Source organism: Abramis brama (assembly GCF_963993115.1).
Source record: "Abramis brama genome assembly, chromosome: 6".
NCBI classification, from domain to species: Eukaryota; Metazoa; Chordata; class Actinopteri; order Cypriniformes; family Leuciscidae; genus Abramis; species Abramis brama.
This window is the reverse complement of record NC_139968.1, coordinates 39,022,836-39,036,566: the sequence shown is the minus strand read 5'-3', so window position 1 is coordinate 39,036,566 and position 13,731 is coordinate 39,022,836. Positions and strand designations below refer to the sequence as shown.

At 37.3% G+C, this 13,731-nt stretch overlaps 2 protein-coding genes across 3 annotated transcripts; both read right to left on the bottom strand.

Annotated features, from left to right (window-relative positions):
- Positions 1–236: 236 nt before the first annotated feature.
- On the bottom strand, positions 237–3,603 carry LOC311085088 (uncharacterized protein). The gene is made up of 2 exons (XM_084117501.1): positions 3,101–3,603; positions 237–1,897 (listed from the first exon to the last, which is right to left on the bottom strand). The coding sequence occupies exons 1-2, from the start codon at positions 3,450–3,452 to the stop codon at positions 804–806; spliced, it is 1,446 nt and encodes a 481-aa protein (XP_083973627.1). The 5' UTR covers positions 3,453–3,603; the 3' UTR covers positions 237–803.
- Positions 3,604–7,802: 4,199 nt separating this feature from the next.
- Positions 7,803–12,196, bottom strand: LOC311085250 (uncharacterized protein). Of its 2 annotated transcripts, none has more exons than XM_084117681.1 (5): positions 11,875–12,196; positions 10,962–11,042; positions 10,704–10,802; positions 10,437–10,592; positions 7,803–8,449 (listed from the first exon to the last, which is right to left on the bottom strand). In XM_084117681.1, the coding sequence occupies exons 1-5, from the start codon at positions 11,875–11,877 to the stop codon at positions 8,432–8,434; spliced, it is 357 nt and encodes a 118-aa protein (XP_083973807.1). In that variant the 5' UTR covers positions 11,878–12,196; the 3' UTR covers positions 7,803–8,431. The 2 variants fall into 2 exon arrangements, with proteins under 2 accessions (XP_083973807.1, XP_083973806.1); XM_084117680.1 differs by lacking the exon at positions 11,875–12,196 and adding an exon at positions 11,492–11,600.
- Between the last annotated feature and the right edge of the window lie 1,535 nt (positions 12,197–13,731).

Sequence of the window (13,731 nt, the reverse complement as noted above, 5' to 3'; positions counted from 1 at the left end):
ATAGCTCGAAACCTTCTTGTCGAACAAGGTCTACAGGTGCCCCTTTCAGGTACCAGAGTCAGCCTGACAGAGCCATGGCTGTCTGCAAGCCCTGATGGCATAATACATGGTGTGGAACTTCTGGAAATAAAGTGCCCTATCCTTGAGAACAACACCACCTCTCTAGCTGACCATTTTACTATGAATTATAGTGACATCAAAGTAGTTGATGGGAAGCCTGAATTACAGAGAAACGGAGTCAGGGGCTACTACAAACAGATACAATTAGGCATGTTTTGTACTGGGCTGAGAATGGCAAAACTACTTGTCTGGTCATCAAAGGAACACATTCTGATAAATGTACCATATGATGCAGAGTATTTAGCAGAGCAGGTTACGCGTCTCAGAGGCTTCTACTTCTCTGTGATGCTTCCTAGAGTAGTGGATGAATTCAATGCCGGACGACTCAAACTGAATGGCAAATACCTACAAAATGTCAGAAAATGATAAACTACTGGTAAAAAAGACTAACAAACAGTAAAACAAAAAGTGTATAGATCCGGACATGTAGGAGGAAAAAAATTCAGACAATGAGTCAAGGCAAGTTTTCAAAACCATTCTGAATTTATTTGAAATTAGTTCCTTGTTTACTGGTTTTGCCATTGTTAAGTTTCGTAAGGTAATTAAAACAAATAATTAACAAGTATATGTACATTGTAAACAAAAATGGAAAACATTGAGATTAGAAGATTTGTTTAGATTAAAAATGTGAAGTATTGTGATTAAATACATATGTACAAATTTGACTACATGCAGTGTGAGCATTAATTTTCTGCTTCACGGATCAGGTCACCATGCAAATTCACTAAAGCTGCACATATACGCAGAATTTTATCAATCTTTGGCATAAGGGTGATAGGCAAGGTTTGTGACAAAACCTTGTATACTTTCAGTCTCCTAATTGCAGGTTCAACATGTATCCTTACATTTGCAATCCTGCGACTGCACGTGACTTTTTCTTCTGTCAGCTGTGTTTGGTTGGCGAAGTGAGGAATTATCAAGTTGACTTGTCTTTCATACAATAAATCTCTTATCAAAAAACCCCTATCCGCCATCACTTCATCACCTGGTTTGAGGTTTTCAAGAATGCCAGAGTCACATGTGATAAATTTGTCACTACAGCGGCCCCCATATGCTGCTGATATGAACATTACTAGACCACAAGTTGCAATAGCCACTAAGTATTTGATAGTGTTGCATGCATAGTAGTGGCTGTACGATTCAGACCTCGAGTCAAGGTTCCTTGGTTTTTGGATTTCACTTTCACTGCAGTCTAAGATACAGGTAACATTATGATAATGTTGCTTAAACGCCTCTGGTGTTGTGGCCCTTATTGTTTCTTTGGGGAGCCATGGTATCAGGTCCTTCAAGACTACAGCCATGGTGTCAATCCAAAAAGAAATGATCCTGCTCACTTGACTCACTGATATACAAAATCGAATGGCTAGGTCTTCTATCAAAAGGTTTAATTTCAGCTTCATTAGTGTGAGCAAGATCTGCTGTTCAACTTCAGTCTGGTATGCCTCATTCGCATGGGGACGCAGAACAGCTACAAGGGTATGAAATGTGTGAAGTGGGAGCCCGGTGTACAGATTTGAGTCAGAGTCGTTCACCAGAGTAAGAGGCTTGACTGTATCACACTGTGTTGACTGGTTTACATAAGTTACACTGTGTCTCTTGATATAACAATGCTCCTCGAAGATGTGGTCTTCCCATTGTGTACCAACAGAGGCAGAGTTTATAGATGTACAGGCGTGGTCATCAACATTTAATTGCATGGGCGTGGGGACCGATGCAAGACTCTCTTCTCCAGGCCTCCCTTCATCATTTTCAGTGTGCTCTTGGTAAACACCAGCTCCTTTAAACAGACAAACCATTTTAATCTACGATTAGCTGGGTCATCATGTTATATTTCAAGTGATTTTTTGAAAAATGTATACAATAAAAAAAGTTAGTCAATCAATAATATAATATATTTTAGAATATAATCATGCAGAATTTTAGTTTGGCACTAATACACTTTTAAATGGCATGTATGAAGTACCAAATGCTGAGTTTTTCCCACATTCTGTAATGAGCTTATAAACAATCACTTATAGGTATTATTTTGTGAAACATTGCTATTTAAGCTGTGATAAGATTTAAGATCTCTTATTGCTGCAGCTGCTCTTTGACTAAAAACATCATATAGCACCTAAACTGCGCTGTATTGACACTTAAAGTGGAGCGTAAAGTTGACTCATTTGAACGATTCGTTATAATGAATCAAAACACTATAACACACGAGTGTGGGAGTCAGAATGGTTCATTTAAAGAGCCGATGCTAAAGAGTCATTTGTTAAATGAACACACTTATGCTAAAAGTTAAAGGAGAACTTGGTAACTTTTTTAACTTAATAAAACTGTCTAGAAATCATTTGGATGGTTAAACAACCTGTTCTGGTGATATTGGTGACTTCCCCCGCTCCCCCCAGCGTTCCCAGGCGGAAAACCAACCTTGAAACTTGGGGACTACCGTCCCGGCAAGATAGAAATTGGAAGTCTCGTGAGAAGCGAAAGCGAGAACGAGAACGAGCACGAAACACGAATTGCTTTTCGGCAATTCGACATAAACACACACGCATGTATGATGTATTACCAGATTACCCACCTCGGTAGACATAGCTCCACACGATACAGTTGGCTTGCTCCGATCATAACAAACGCACAAGAGCAGCGGTAGAGAGGGGGAGGAGGCCGCCGCAAGTGAGTTTTTTACGACTGTGTTGTGAAATATACGCCCCCCCACAGCTGTAGGGGGAGCTCGTGGGGAAAACATGTGACAACAAAAGGGAAAATCAGCGAAGAAGTGACTAGAGTTCGCTAGAGTTGCCGAGTTCTCCTTTAACATACTGAAGTGCTGAAGGAAACGCTGGTTTCAAAAAGACGTTTAAGCACACCGTCAAGCCATGAGAACTTTGTACTGAAAATACTGTATCCGTATCATAAACCACATTTCGATAATTGTGCAGATCCACACGTTAGCCTTGTAAATTACATTAATGAATAACGTTAGTCTCACCTTCGTCCGGACAAGTTCGTCGTCTTCTCTTCTTCCTTAATGGACGATCATATCCAAACCAAAGTTCAGGATATGGATTTTCCATTGTTGGTTGTCTGTCCACAAAGTGGAATGAGCATACATGGATGTTACGGGGCGGAAATTTCAAATTAAGTGCTGCGAGCCATTTTCTTTTGCCCTCGTCGTCAGATGGCATCCTGTGGAATTTAAACGGTTTTGGACATGTACATTCCGCTCTTGTTGCTGGCTTGTGGTCGTAACACTCATTATCCAGAAGTTTTTTTAGCTTTCTGTAGCTGTTGTGACAGCCTTTAACGGAACAAATTCTCCCAGAGCCTCCACTATTTGCCATCACAAGTAACGTCGTCTAGCTGATGACAATTACTAAACGGAAGTTGAGAGCATCTTACCGGAAGTCGCTCACCGCTATGGCGCCCCCCACGGAGAAGTGAGGAAAAAGGTGAATATGTGTGGAAAATTACTATGTTTATCAATTTCTTAGCCAATCAGAATCATTCAATGATGTAGCTTATGCCTGGTTCAGATTACACGATTTTAGCACGATTTTGCCACGATCCGTTTGACCTTAGAGTGTCGTGGGAATTCGTATACGACAACGGGCGTCGGGACGCAAGATTCGATCGTTTCATCTCGTATAGTGTGTCATAGCGGGCGACAGCCTACGTTGCGTCTGCGATGCTTCACGACACCACGACAAAAAGACTAGCATGTTTAATTTTTTTTTCGGTCCTCCACGACGGGTTCTTTCACGTGTGACATTGACCAATAGGAGCACAGACGCATTTCCATACACAGCTTTCAAAAATGCCGAAACGAAATAGAGACGATGGTGTTAAGTGGAATTATGAAATGGAGGAAAGGTTCGTGGAGATGTGGCAACAGTACTCCTGCCTGTATGATGTTTCATCGAGAGATTACCATGACAGAATTAAAAAAGAAAAATGCTGGCGAAAAATAGCAGAAGTACTTCAGCAACCCGGTGAGTAACTGACTGGAATTAGCATTAAGCTAACGTTAACTAATCATTCATTAAATTGTACTCGCTATAGAGAAACTGGTTTGTGTGAGTGTGATTATGTATGTGTGTTACGAGTGAGAATGCGTGAGTGTGTGTGAATGAGCGAGCGAGCAAGAGTGTGTGTGAATGAGCGAGAGTGTGTGTGTGTGTGTGAATGAGCGAGCGAGCGAGAGTGTGTGAATGAGTGAGCGAGTGTGTGAATGAGCGAGAGAGTGTGTGTGAATGAGTGAGCGAGAGTGTTTGTGTGTGTGTGTGTGTGTGTGTGAATGAGCGAACGAGAGTGAGTGAGTGAGTGTGTGTGAATGAGTGGGTTTATGTGTGTGTATTATGTGAGTGAGTAAGTGTGTGTGTGTGTGTGTGTGTGTGCAAGGCCGGACTTACCATTGGGCTTGACTGGGCTCAAGCCCATGGGCCCCGCCCAATAGGGGGCCCCGCCCGTTTACGTTTGAGTTTTTCAATAATATGTCAGTCATTTAATTTTTCATTTAAAGTTTGTTGATTGGTCTAGCATTGTTACCTGGCCCTGCCCTGCAATGAAAAAATGTAATTTAATTAGCTAAATTAAATGTCAGTCATCTTGAGGTTTTACGCTCACATGAGGTGGTTTTTCAGGCAATTCGAAAAAGGAATATTTCGCAAAACTGCAATGGAAACAGTTTTTGCGCATTTACAGTCACCACAGTTAGAAGACGCGGTGTGTTTGAGGTCCATGTATAGCTACGCAAATAATAATAATTTTATATTATTTAATTATAACATTTAATAGGCTATATTTAGAAGACGCGTTTATGCAAGAAAGGAACAAAGCTGAGTGTGGAGCGCGCACTGCATGGCACGGAGGCGCGGCCGCGAACACTTGCATTTTCCTATCAACAGTGGAAACAACTTAAAATACTCTATCATTTCTGGTCATACAGAAAATAATAATACATTATACCCAACTACTTTTATTTGTGTAAACTCACAATAACAAGAAAACGTTGTGCTTTTGTAAAATAAAAGAAAACAATCAGACGCACTTTCATGATCTCCGTAAACTGGAGCGCGAGAACTGAAACAAAATATAGCCTATGTAGGCTAAAGCTTGAAATGTCCACTTTAAAACGAACAAATTCGAATCGAAAGCTAATACCTTCTGATTAATCCGTATGAAATGTGCATTTCTCTCTAAAAGCGCATCTGCTTAGCGGAGATGGAGATGTGATTTTAGCCAAAGCAATAGTTTATTAATAATATTATGGCTCTTCTCATTCAGCACTGCGGGAAAAACATCAATTCCAGGTTCTAATTTGGCCTTTGAAAACCAGTAAAATCGACATGTTTTCCATATTAATTTGTGAATATTTTAAATGTTTAATAAAGGGGCAAAAAGTCATAAACAAAAATCTGAAAATTCGTCGATATTTACTTTTTTGCGCAGCAGTTGGTGTAGCCAGTTCAAATTAAAATGTTGGTGTTCAACTTTGCGTTTTAAAAAGACAACAACCGTTCATTTTTCGTTTTCAATTACGGGTTAAAAAAGGAAAAACGAATGGACACAAAAGTAGCCTACATGGATCGTTTGGACAGAATACGAGACAGAGTTCTTTATTAAATTCATAAAAGAAACAATAATTAGCCTATAGGAATACTGGATTCTAAATCTCAAAGAAATGCCACGATCAAAACATATTTTCCATGTAAATAAGTGTTTTATTCTCATTCTGACCAAGACATTTCTGCATTGCAATAAACTTATGATCACTTTGAACTTTTTTAATCATTATTTATTTATTGGAAAATAACTTCAATCGGTGGTCATATAAATAAATTATTACGTTTTTTAACATGTAACACTGTCTATGGTACCAGTCACCTTTTGAAAGTAGCTTTGCACTTCAAATAACGATTGGATCGATTATATTGTTATGCCACCAGATGACGACAAATGACTTTTTAATAGACTTCAGTAATTAACATAAATTATGTTATTTTGTTTAGTTGTTTGTTCAGAATCGTGATCTCTATTTTTATTCTCAGTTTATCCAGAATTTTGTAGCTCTAATACATAGCTTGTGTATGTATCATTTTGTTCTATTTAAAGTAATGTATAGAAGGTAGGGCCCGAAAGTGACTCAAGCCCAGGTGTGTGTATGTATGTATGTATGCGTGTAACGTTACATAGACTAGATTTTACATGTGCTAGATTAGTAATCTGATTTCTTTCCTACAGCCGGTGAGGTCCAAATAAAAGCTGCTTCCCTCCGAACACAGTAAAAAAAAATTTGTTCACTCAACTTACATTTTTTAGTTATTTTTTTGCTTTGACTCAGTTAAGTTTTATTGACTTAATCTACTAAGTATGTTCAACTTAAAAAGTTTAGTTGACATAGTTAAAATAGTTGAGCCAACAACTTATTTCAAGTTACCTGGACTTGTAAAGATTAGTTGAAATACAATAACTTACATTTTCAAGTTACCTGGACTTCTAAATATTAGTTGAAATACGATAACTTACATTTTCAAGTTACCTGGACTTGTAAAGATTAGTTGAAATACAATAACTTACATGTTCAAGTTACCTGGACTTCTAAATATTAGTTGAAATACGATAACTTACATGTTCAAGTTACCTGGACTTCTAAATATTAGTTGAAATACGATAACTTACATTTTCAAGTTACCTGGACTTGTAAAGATTAGTTGAAATACAATAACTTACATGTTCAAGTTACCTGGACTTCTAAATATTAGTTGAAATACGATAACTTACATTTTCAAGTTACCTGGACTTGTAAAGATTAGTTGAAATACAATAACTTACATGTTCAAGTTACCTGGACTTCTAAATATTAGTTGAAATACGATAACTTACATTTTCAAGTTATCTGTACTAAAGTGTATGTTCATTGAACTTAATTTAGCATATTTTCTCAACTTGCAATATAGCACACTCAACCAAATAAATAACAGATTTTTCCATACAAATGGTTTTATTGTTCCTTACAAATCAATAAATGTTAAGAATAAACTGTTAACATATTCAAAGGAATACAATTATATCACAACTGCATGAAGTTTAAAGATAAAAATGTATTTGAAAAATGTGGGATTTTTTTCATGTTTGTACAAGTTTTCAGCATTGATGGCCTGACATGCATTCTCATTGCTTAATTTTTTTAATTTTTACTTGGCTAAAACATATATTAAGATTTCATGTGTTTTAAAGTTATTTCACAGTTAAGGGGGTATATTTATGTGAAAAATCTTAAAGTCTCAGTTCACACAAAAAAAAGTTGCTCACCTGTTAATACCTGTTAATACTTTCCATTGTTGGTAGAAAAATGAAGATCTTTTTAATAAAATCGGTGAGCTTTCTGGCCCTCCTTTGACAGCCTAAGCAACTAGCACTTTCAAGGTCCAGAAAAGACATCCTTAAAGTAATCCAAGTGACTCCAGTGGTTTAACCTAAGTTTTATGAAGCACTGTCAGTGTTTCATTCCATTTTATTTATCAAATAGTTTTCTCCATCAAATGTTTACAAGAACATAGCAGCACATGATTCTTGTGTCGACGCGAAAGCTGACACTGCTGCATGTAAACAAATATATAAACCACTGACGTCACTTGGATTACTTTAAGGATGTCTTTTCTGGACCTTGAAAGTGCTAGTTGAGTAGGATGTCAAAGGAGGGACAGAAAGATCAAAGATTTCATTTAAAAAATATTTTAATTTATGTTTCAAAGATAAACAAAGGTCTTTTAGGTTTGGAGCAACATGAGATCTAACATCTAACAAAATAATTTTAATTTAGGTTAAACTAACACTTTAAGATTTTTCACATTAATAATACCTCTTTAACTGTGAAATAACTTTAAACCACATGAAATCTTAATATATGTTTTAGCCAAGTAAAATTAAACAAAGTTAAACAATGAAAATGATGTCAGGCCCTTGATGCAGAGAACTTGTAAAAACATGGGTAAACAAAAAAATACTTATGAAAACACAGGCTCTTTATAGAAATACATACCTTACCTCAACAACATCTTTAATTCAACAATGTATTTTTAAGAGAGTGCACTCTTGCACTGCAGGTATCAGCTCCAATGTTCATGAATCACCTCGAAAGTGTATTCGGTGTTTTCTGGGGTAGTTTATGTTGAGAGCATAAAGCAATGTCATTTGTATGTCACCAAATCCTCGCAGAACAACTGCTTCCTCAATTACAAGGGCCACATCACTAGAGTTGCATGGAATTGGGTCTATCACATCTTCCACCACTGTGATGATTCCAAGAGTCATGCCCCGATCATGTCTTCTTCGGAATCTGTGTGCGGTATTAAAAAATGACAAACTTCAAAATGTGCTTTCACACATACAACACTGAAGCCAGGGCTGGACTGGGACAAAAAATCGGCCCGGGCATTTTTGCCCAGACCGGCCCACTATATGATCATAAACACCACCCATCTTTGCACGACCTTAATTATGCATACCAACTCCTATTAATTAAAACCACTAATGCCAAGTAATGGGTGAGTATAGGAACGAGTGAGAGTTAACAGATGAAATAAGTCCAAATTTGATATTTATTAATACAGTTGAACTATAACTCCACAGTGGTGAATCCTAAAACAAGCTATAAGTGGCTCTGGCATAGCAATACAAGTGTTTCTTACAGCATTTTTTGTTAAAACTATGGTGGTGTGACCCCGTTCCTTCTAGGGGGGTTCGGGGGCATGCTCCCCCGTGAGATTTTTTTTTGCATTTTAATGTTAAATTCATCAATCTGGTGCACTTTGAGAGTTCAAAATTAAAAGCTCCAACCCATATTCAGTGTGCAAATTAAACAAAGAAAAATTCAAACCTCTTTTAGTTGGTCTATTAGTGTCTATTTACATTACACCTACTACATAATAATAGTTATAATATTAATCCAATGACAGTAATAGCCATATTTTGTAAAACAAATGCACTAAAAAATAAAGGGAACTTTCATAATTAGTGTTGTACCAATTTCTATATTTGAAAGAGATAAGCACATGATCTTTTATTTTGACGCAAACTGCATCAAGCTTTTATTTTGGCGGAAAACATGGTTTACAAACGCCTCTTATTAAATTTCTAGTGAATTGCGGTAATCGTCAACTATGCAGATGTGGAAATAATCTACACTCATGACATGGCCTAAGTGTTTTGAAAGTAATGCTGCTTAACGCGGACTCTACACTCTCTCATCTCTCTCCTGATCCTCCGTCCTCACTATCATCATCTGCCACACAGGAGCTGATGAAGGGCAGAAAACATATATTTTGACACAGTTTACAGTGTCTGCTTTAATGGCCTAGTTCTATTTTTTCACGCTATTTCTCTGCACATTCCTTGCGTTTCTTCTCCATCTCGCTGACTATTTTGACAGATACACACTGACACTGCTGCACGCTCGCTCACTCGTTTAAAGTTGTGATTGGGCCAGCCCAGTGTCAATCAAGAAAAGAGCCAATGGGCCGCTGATCTACGTGTTTCATGGGCTGGTCTGTCAGAAAAAAAACTAACACTGACTTTGACCAATGCATTAAACCGGCACAAACCCAGCGCCGCCAATTAAGCAAAACAAAACAAAACGAATGGGCCGCAGATGTACAAATTTTATGGGCCGTTAAAAAAAAAAAAGTATGAGTATGAGATATATCGGCCCAAAAAGCACGTCGGCCCACCGGGCATTTGCCCGGTATGCCCAATGGCCAGTCCAGCCATGACTGAAGCTCAACCACTTAAACACAACATGAGTACACCAAGTCTTATTTAGTGTTCCGAAGAAGATTAAAGGTCTTACAGGCTTGGAACAATATGAGGGCGAGTAATTGATGAGAGAACTTTCATTTTTTAATGAACTATCCTGTAAAAAACCTTTAAACTGAGAGACTTAGGTCAAATACTATACACTGTGAATAAACGGAGGCATTTTGCATCTGTACACTAAATGAAGCATTATAAAATGTTACAATCAAGCTACAATATTTTAAGGCCTAAAGAAATTGATTTCACAGGGGACTTTTTTCTTCCAAAATGTAATTTTGATTATCAAAGATAAAACTTAATATGTCATTATAAAATGATTGACTAGAAGGTGACTAATTTTAATTTATTTTTAATACGCATATTATCGGCCGCATATGACGCATATGACATATTACTTTTTTCTTCAATATTTTGCAGCACTAATAAAAAAATATGCACGACAACAGAAATGGCAAGAAAGGAAGTGCCCATAATGTTTATGAAAAAAGTACAGTAGAAATATATGTACTTACATTTTTATCTAGGCTGTGGATTATGGTCCTCATTTCAGCAATGTCAGCAAAGCGCTTGAACGGTAGACACAACACTTTTGGTAGATGCCAGTCAAGACCCTCATAAAAGGACTTGCTCAGGTCCAGTGAAATTAGCATGTTGAATTCTGCACTGATCTAAACTAATATTAAATGACACAAACATAACAGCAGCATGTTAAAAAACACTGCAAAATAATATATCTACATATTCATCTAAACACCATTTTCAGCAGTGTAGGACTTTACCTGTCTCTCACAAAAAAAGAACCGGCCACCTCTTTTTCCATAGCAGATACTGGAGGATCCTTTTTTAACTCTCCTGTCTGCCTGTAATGCCACAGGTCTCTGAGAAAGCATAAAGATCACAGTTCAACGTAAAAGCTGCAGCACAGAACTGGACAGATTGTGTATGGTCCCTGGACAAATGTTTTTTTTTAGAGCAAACTCAGTTCTAAATGAACAGACACAGTCTTTATAGATACAGGGAAGCAGACAGTTACTTACACGATGGCAGTGCTTCAGCTTGTAGTGCCTTCTGACAATGCGTTCATTGGTTGTCTTGAAAAAACAGAACTTGCTGCTCCACTTTATTGGTCAAGGGTAAAAGAAAAGAACAATTAAGTCAACTAACATTTAATAAACCGAGTGCACATACACAATCAAGATCAAGACTAGATCAATAATGGTTTAGCACCAAATTTGTGGATATATATTTATTGACATTACTATTAAGACCTTATTAGGACAGTATTAGCTGCTAAGCATTTCACTAGTTCTGGGGAAAACACTGCGACGGTTAAGCGGTTGCTATAGTTACATAATCTCCCACAATAAACTAAACATAACTGACCACAGTCTTTTAAGTTCGACATTTAATAAGTAAAACTAGACAGCTGTACAACAACTTTTCAGTTATGGAGCGTCCATCTCGAACACCGGAGGATTCTGATAATCCTGCCGCACCACTCACACAGTTTTACATTAAATTAACGTTACATTATTTGTCAGCTCGTTGTTGTCGTAACGTTACTCACGCGTCGACGCTGCTTTGCCTGAATGGTGATTAGACTTGCTGATTTTGGCGCAAATAACTTGAACATGAGAGTGAACAAACATGGTAGAAATACGTTATTTTTCACGACATGCATTTCCCGCTCTCTAGGCTATCAGTCTCTCTCACATAATATATATTCAGCACGGCTATGCCAGTTTTGCCAGTTTAACTATATATATATATATATATATATATATATATATATATATATATATATATATATATACGTAACGTTAAACTGGCAAAACTGGATTAGCAACGGTCCAATGTGATCTAAAAACGTTGATATTGAACAATACATGGATGATTACTTCATATGTCATTTTACAAGTTATTACATCATATTAACGAATATTTACTTACCATATTTGATGAAAGTGGAAGAATTAAATCATCTGCGATAAACTCTCCAGCAATGGCCGATGAAGGAGTCAAGGCGAGAGACCTGTTTGTTTCGCGCTTCACGTGATCTCATCTCGCGATAAATAACGAGAACTAACCTTACTGGTTCAGCATATGTTTTTAAGTTGAGGCGGCAAATACTCTAGTTATGTCAACTTGCAGACTAGTTGAGACAGTGAAAACTTAACATGTTAAGTTGAATTAACAAATTCAGAAACCACAAGTTGTATCAACTTACAAAATTACATTGAAACAACTAAAATGCGGAATCATTTTTTACAGTGTATATGGGAAAGTCCTCCGGTTAAAACCAAGTGGCAGCGGTGACAAAGAATTAACTTCCAGACAGAAGTGGATTTTAAAAAATCTTCAGTTTCTACAACCTTTTGTTGTCCAACGTATGTCTCAGTCTACACTGAATGTAAGTTTTGGCTAAAGGTTGTTACAGTACTTTCCAACTTTTACATACAATTTGTGAGCTTTCTATACAAACATGTATTGTGTCATTACTTATTATGCCTGATATTTTTTTAAAAATGTTAAAAAAAATGTATCATAGTTGGATGACTTGGAACAGAGCATCACAGATGAGGGTGGTGAAGAACAGGAGACAGAGGAGGATGTGTCTGAGTCATCCATCTCCCACCTCACATCTGGACCATCAACTTCACTTGAAGCCTCATCATCCTACCAGCATCATCAGGTTTCAATCACTAATCCTGAAAGAGCACATAAGTCCAAACAAAAGTTACAGGAAAAATCATTTAATGAAGTTGAAATGGAGAAAGTAACTGTTTTAAAAAAATTATCTGAAACACTGGTAGATGCTGGAAAGGATGTTGATCAAACATTTGGCAAACAGGTAGTGACTGAGATTAAGCTGATTAAAGACCCACTGACCAAAATGAGACTGCGTCGCAACATCCTTATGATGTTGTATGATGCGCATGAAAATGAGGCCAGATTAGCTTTACACCCAGACACCCAGCGAGTGTTACACCCCCAAACAACTTGGCAGGGACACACCAATTTTAACCAACTCTACCAAAATACACCCAGTCATGTACCCCCTGTAAAACCTCCAGCAGTGGTGTAGTCTAGTTTTTTGTAGTGAGTATACTCTCATATAACCCCCCCCCCCCCCCCCCCCCCCCGCCGCATACTCACCCATCCCAGAGCGTCACCCCATAAGCACCACCACACTCACTAATGCATACAGTATGCATCGACATGTAATTGAGAGCATTATGATATCAACATGTCAATTTATTATAAGCAACACAAGACTTTAACAGCCAATGACATTTACAGCTAGGGAGACTGGACTGATTTTCTACTGTTTAGTGTTAATCACCATCTAACTCAGTCAGTTAAGAGCTACCTTTAGCCTTAGATGTTATATGAATACGGTCCCTGAAGCACAGGTTTTATCAGTTGATAATTTTCAACAATTTTTTTTTCAAAACATTATAGGCACAAATACAAATTTACTTTTAGAAATGGTGTTTTTGAAAATGGTCTTTTATTTTGGTGGGTTGTAGACATTTGAGTTTCTGTGTGTTTTAATAAACTATTATTATTATTATTATTAGGCCTGAAGTATACTCTGTGCAATAGTAATATATTTCTGTTATAATTTCTACAAGTTATACAGAACTTATTTTGACAGGTTGTCGTAAAGACATTTCAGTTTCTATGTGTATATGAAACGAATGAATGGCGATAGTTTTATCAAATGAAATGGTGAAATTCTCATCAAGTGATAGCAGCTCTGCGATGAAATGCACATGTGTAGCTTACATCATCTCAATACAGTGA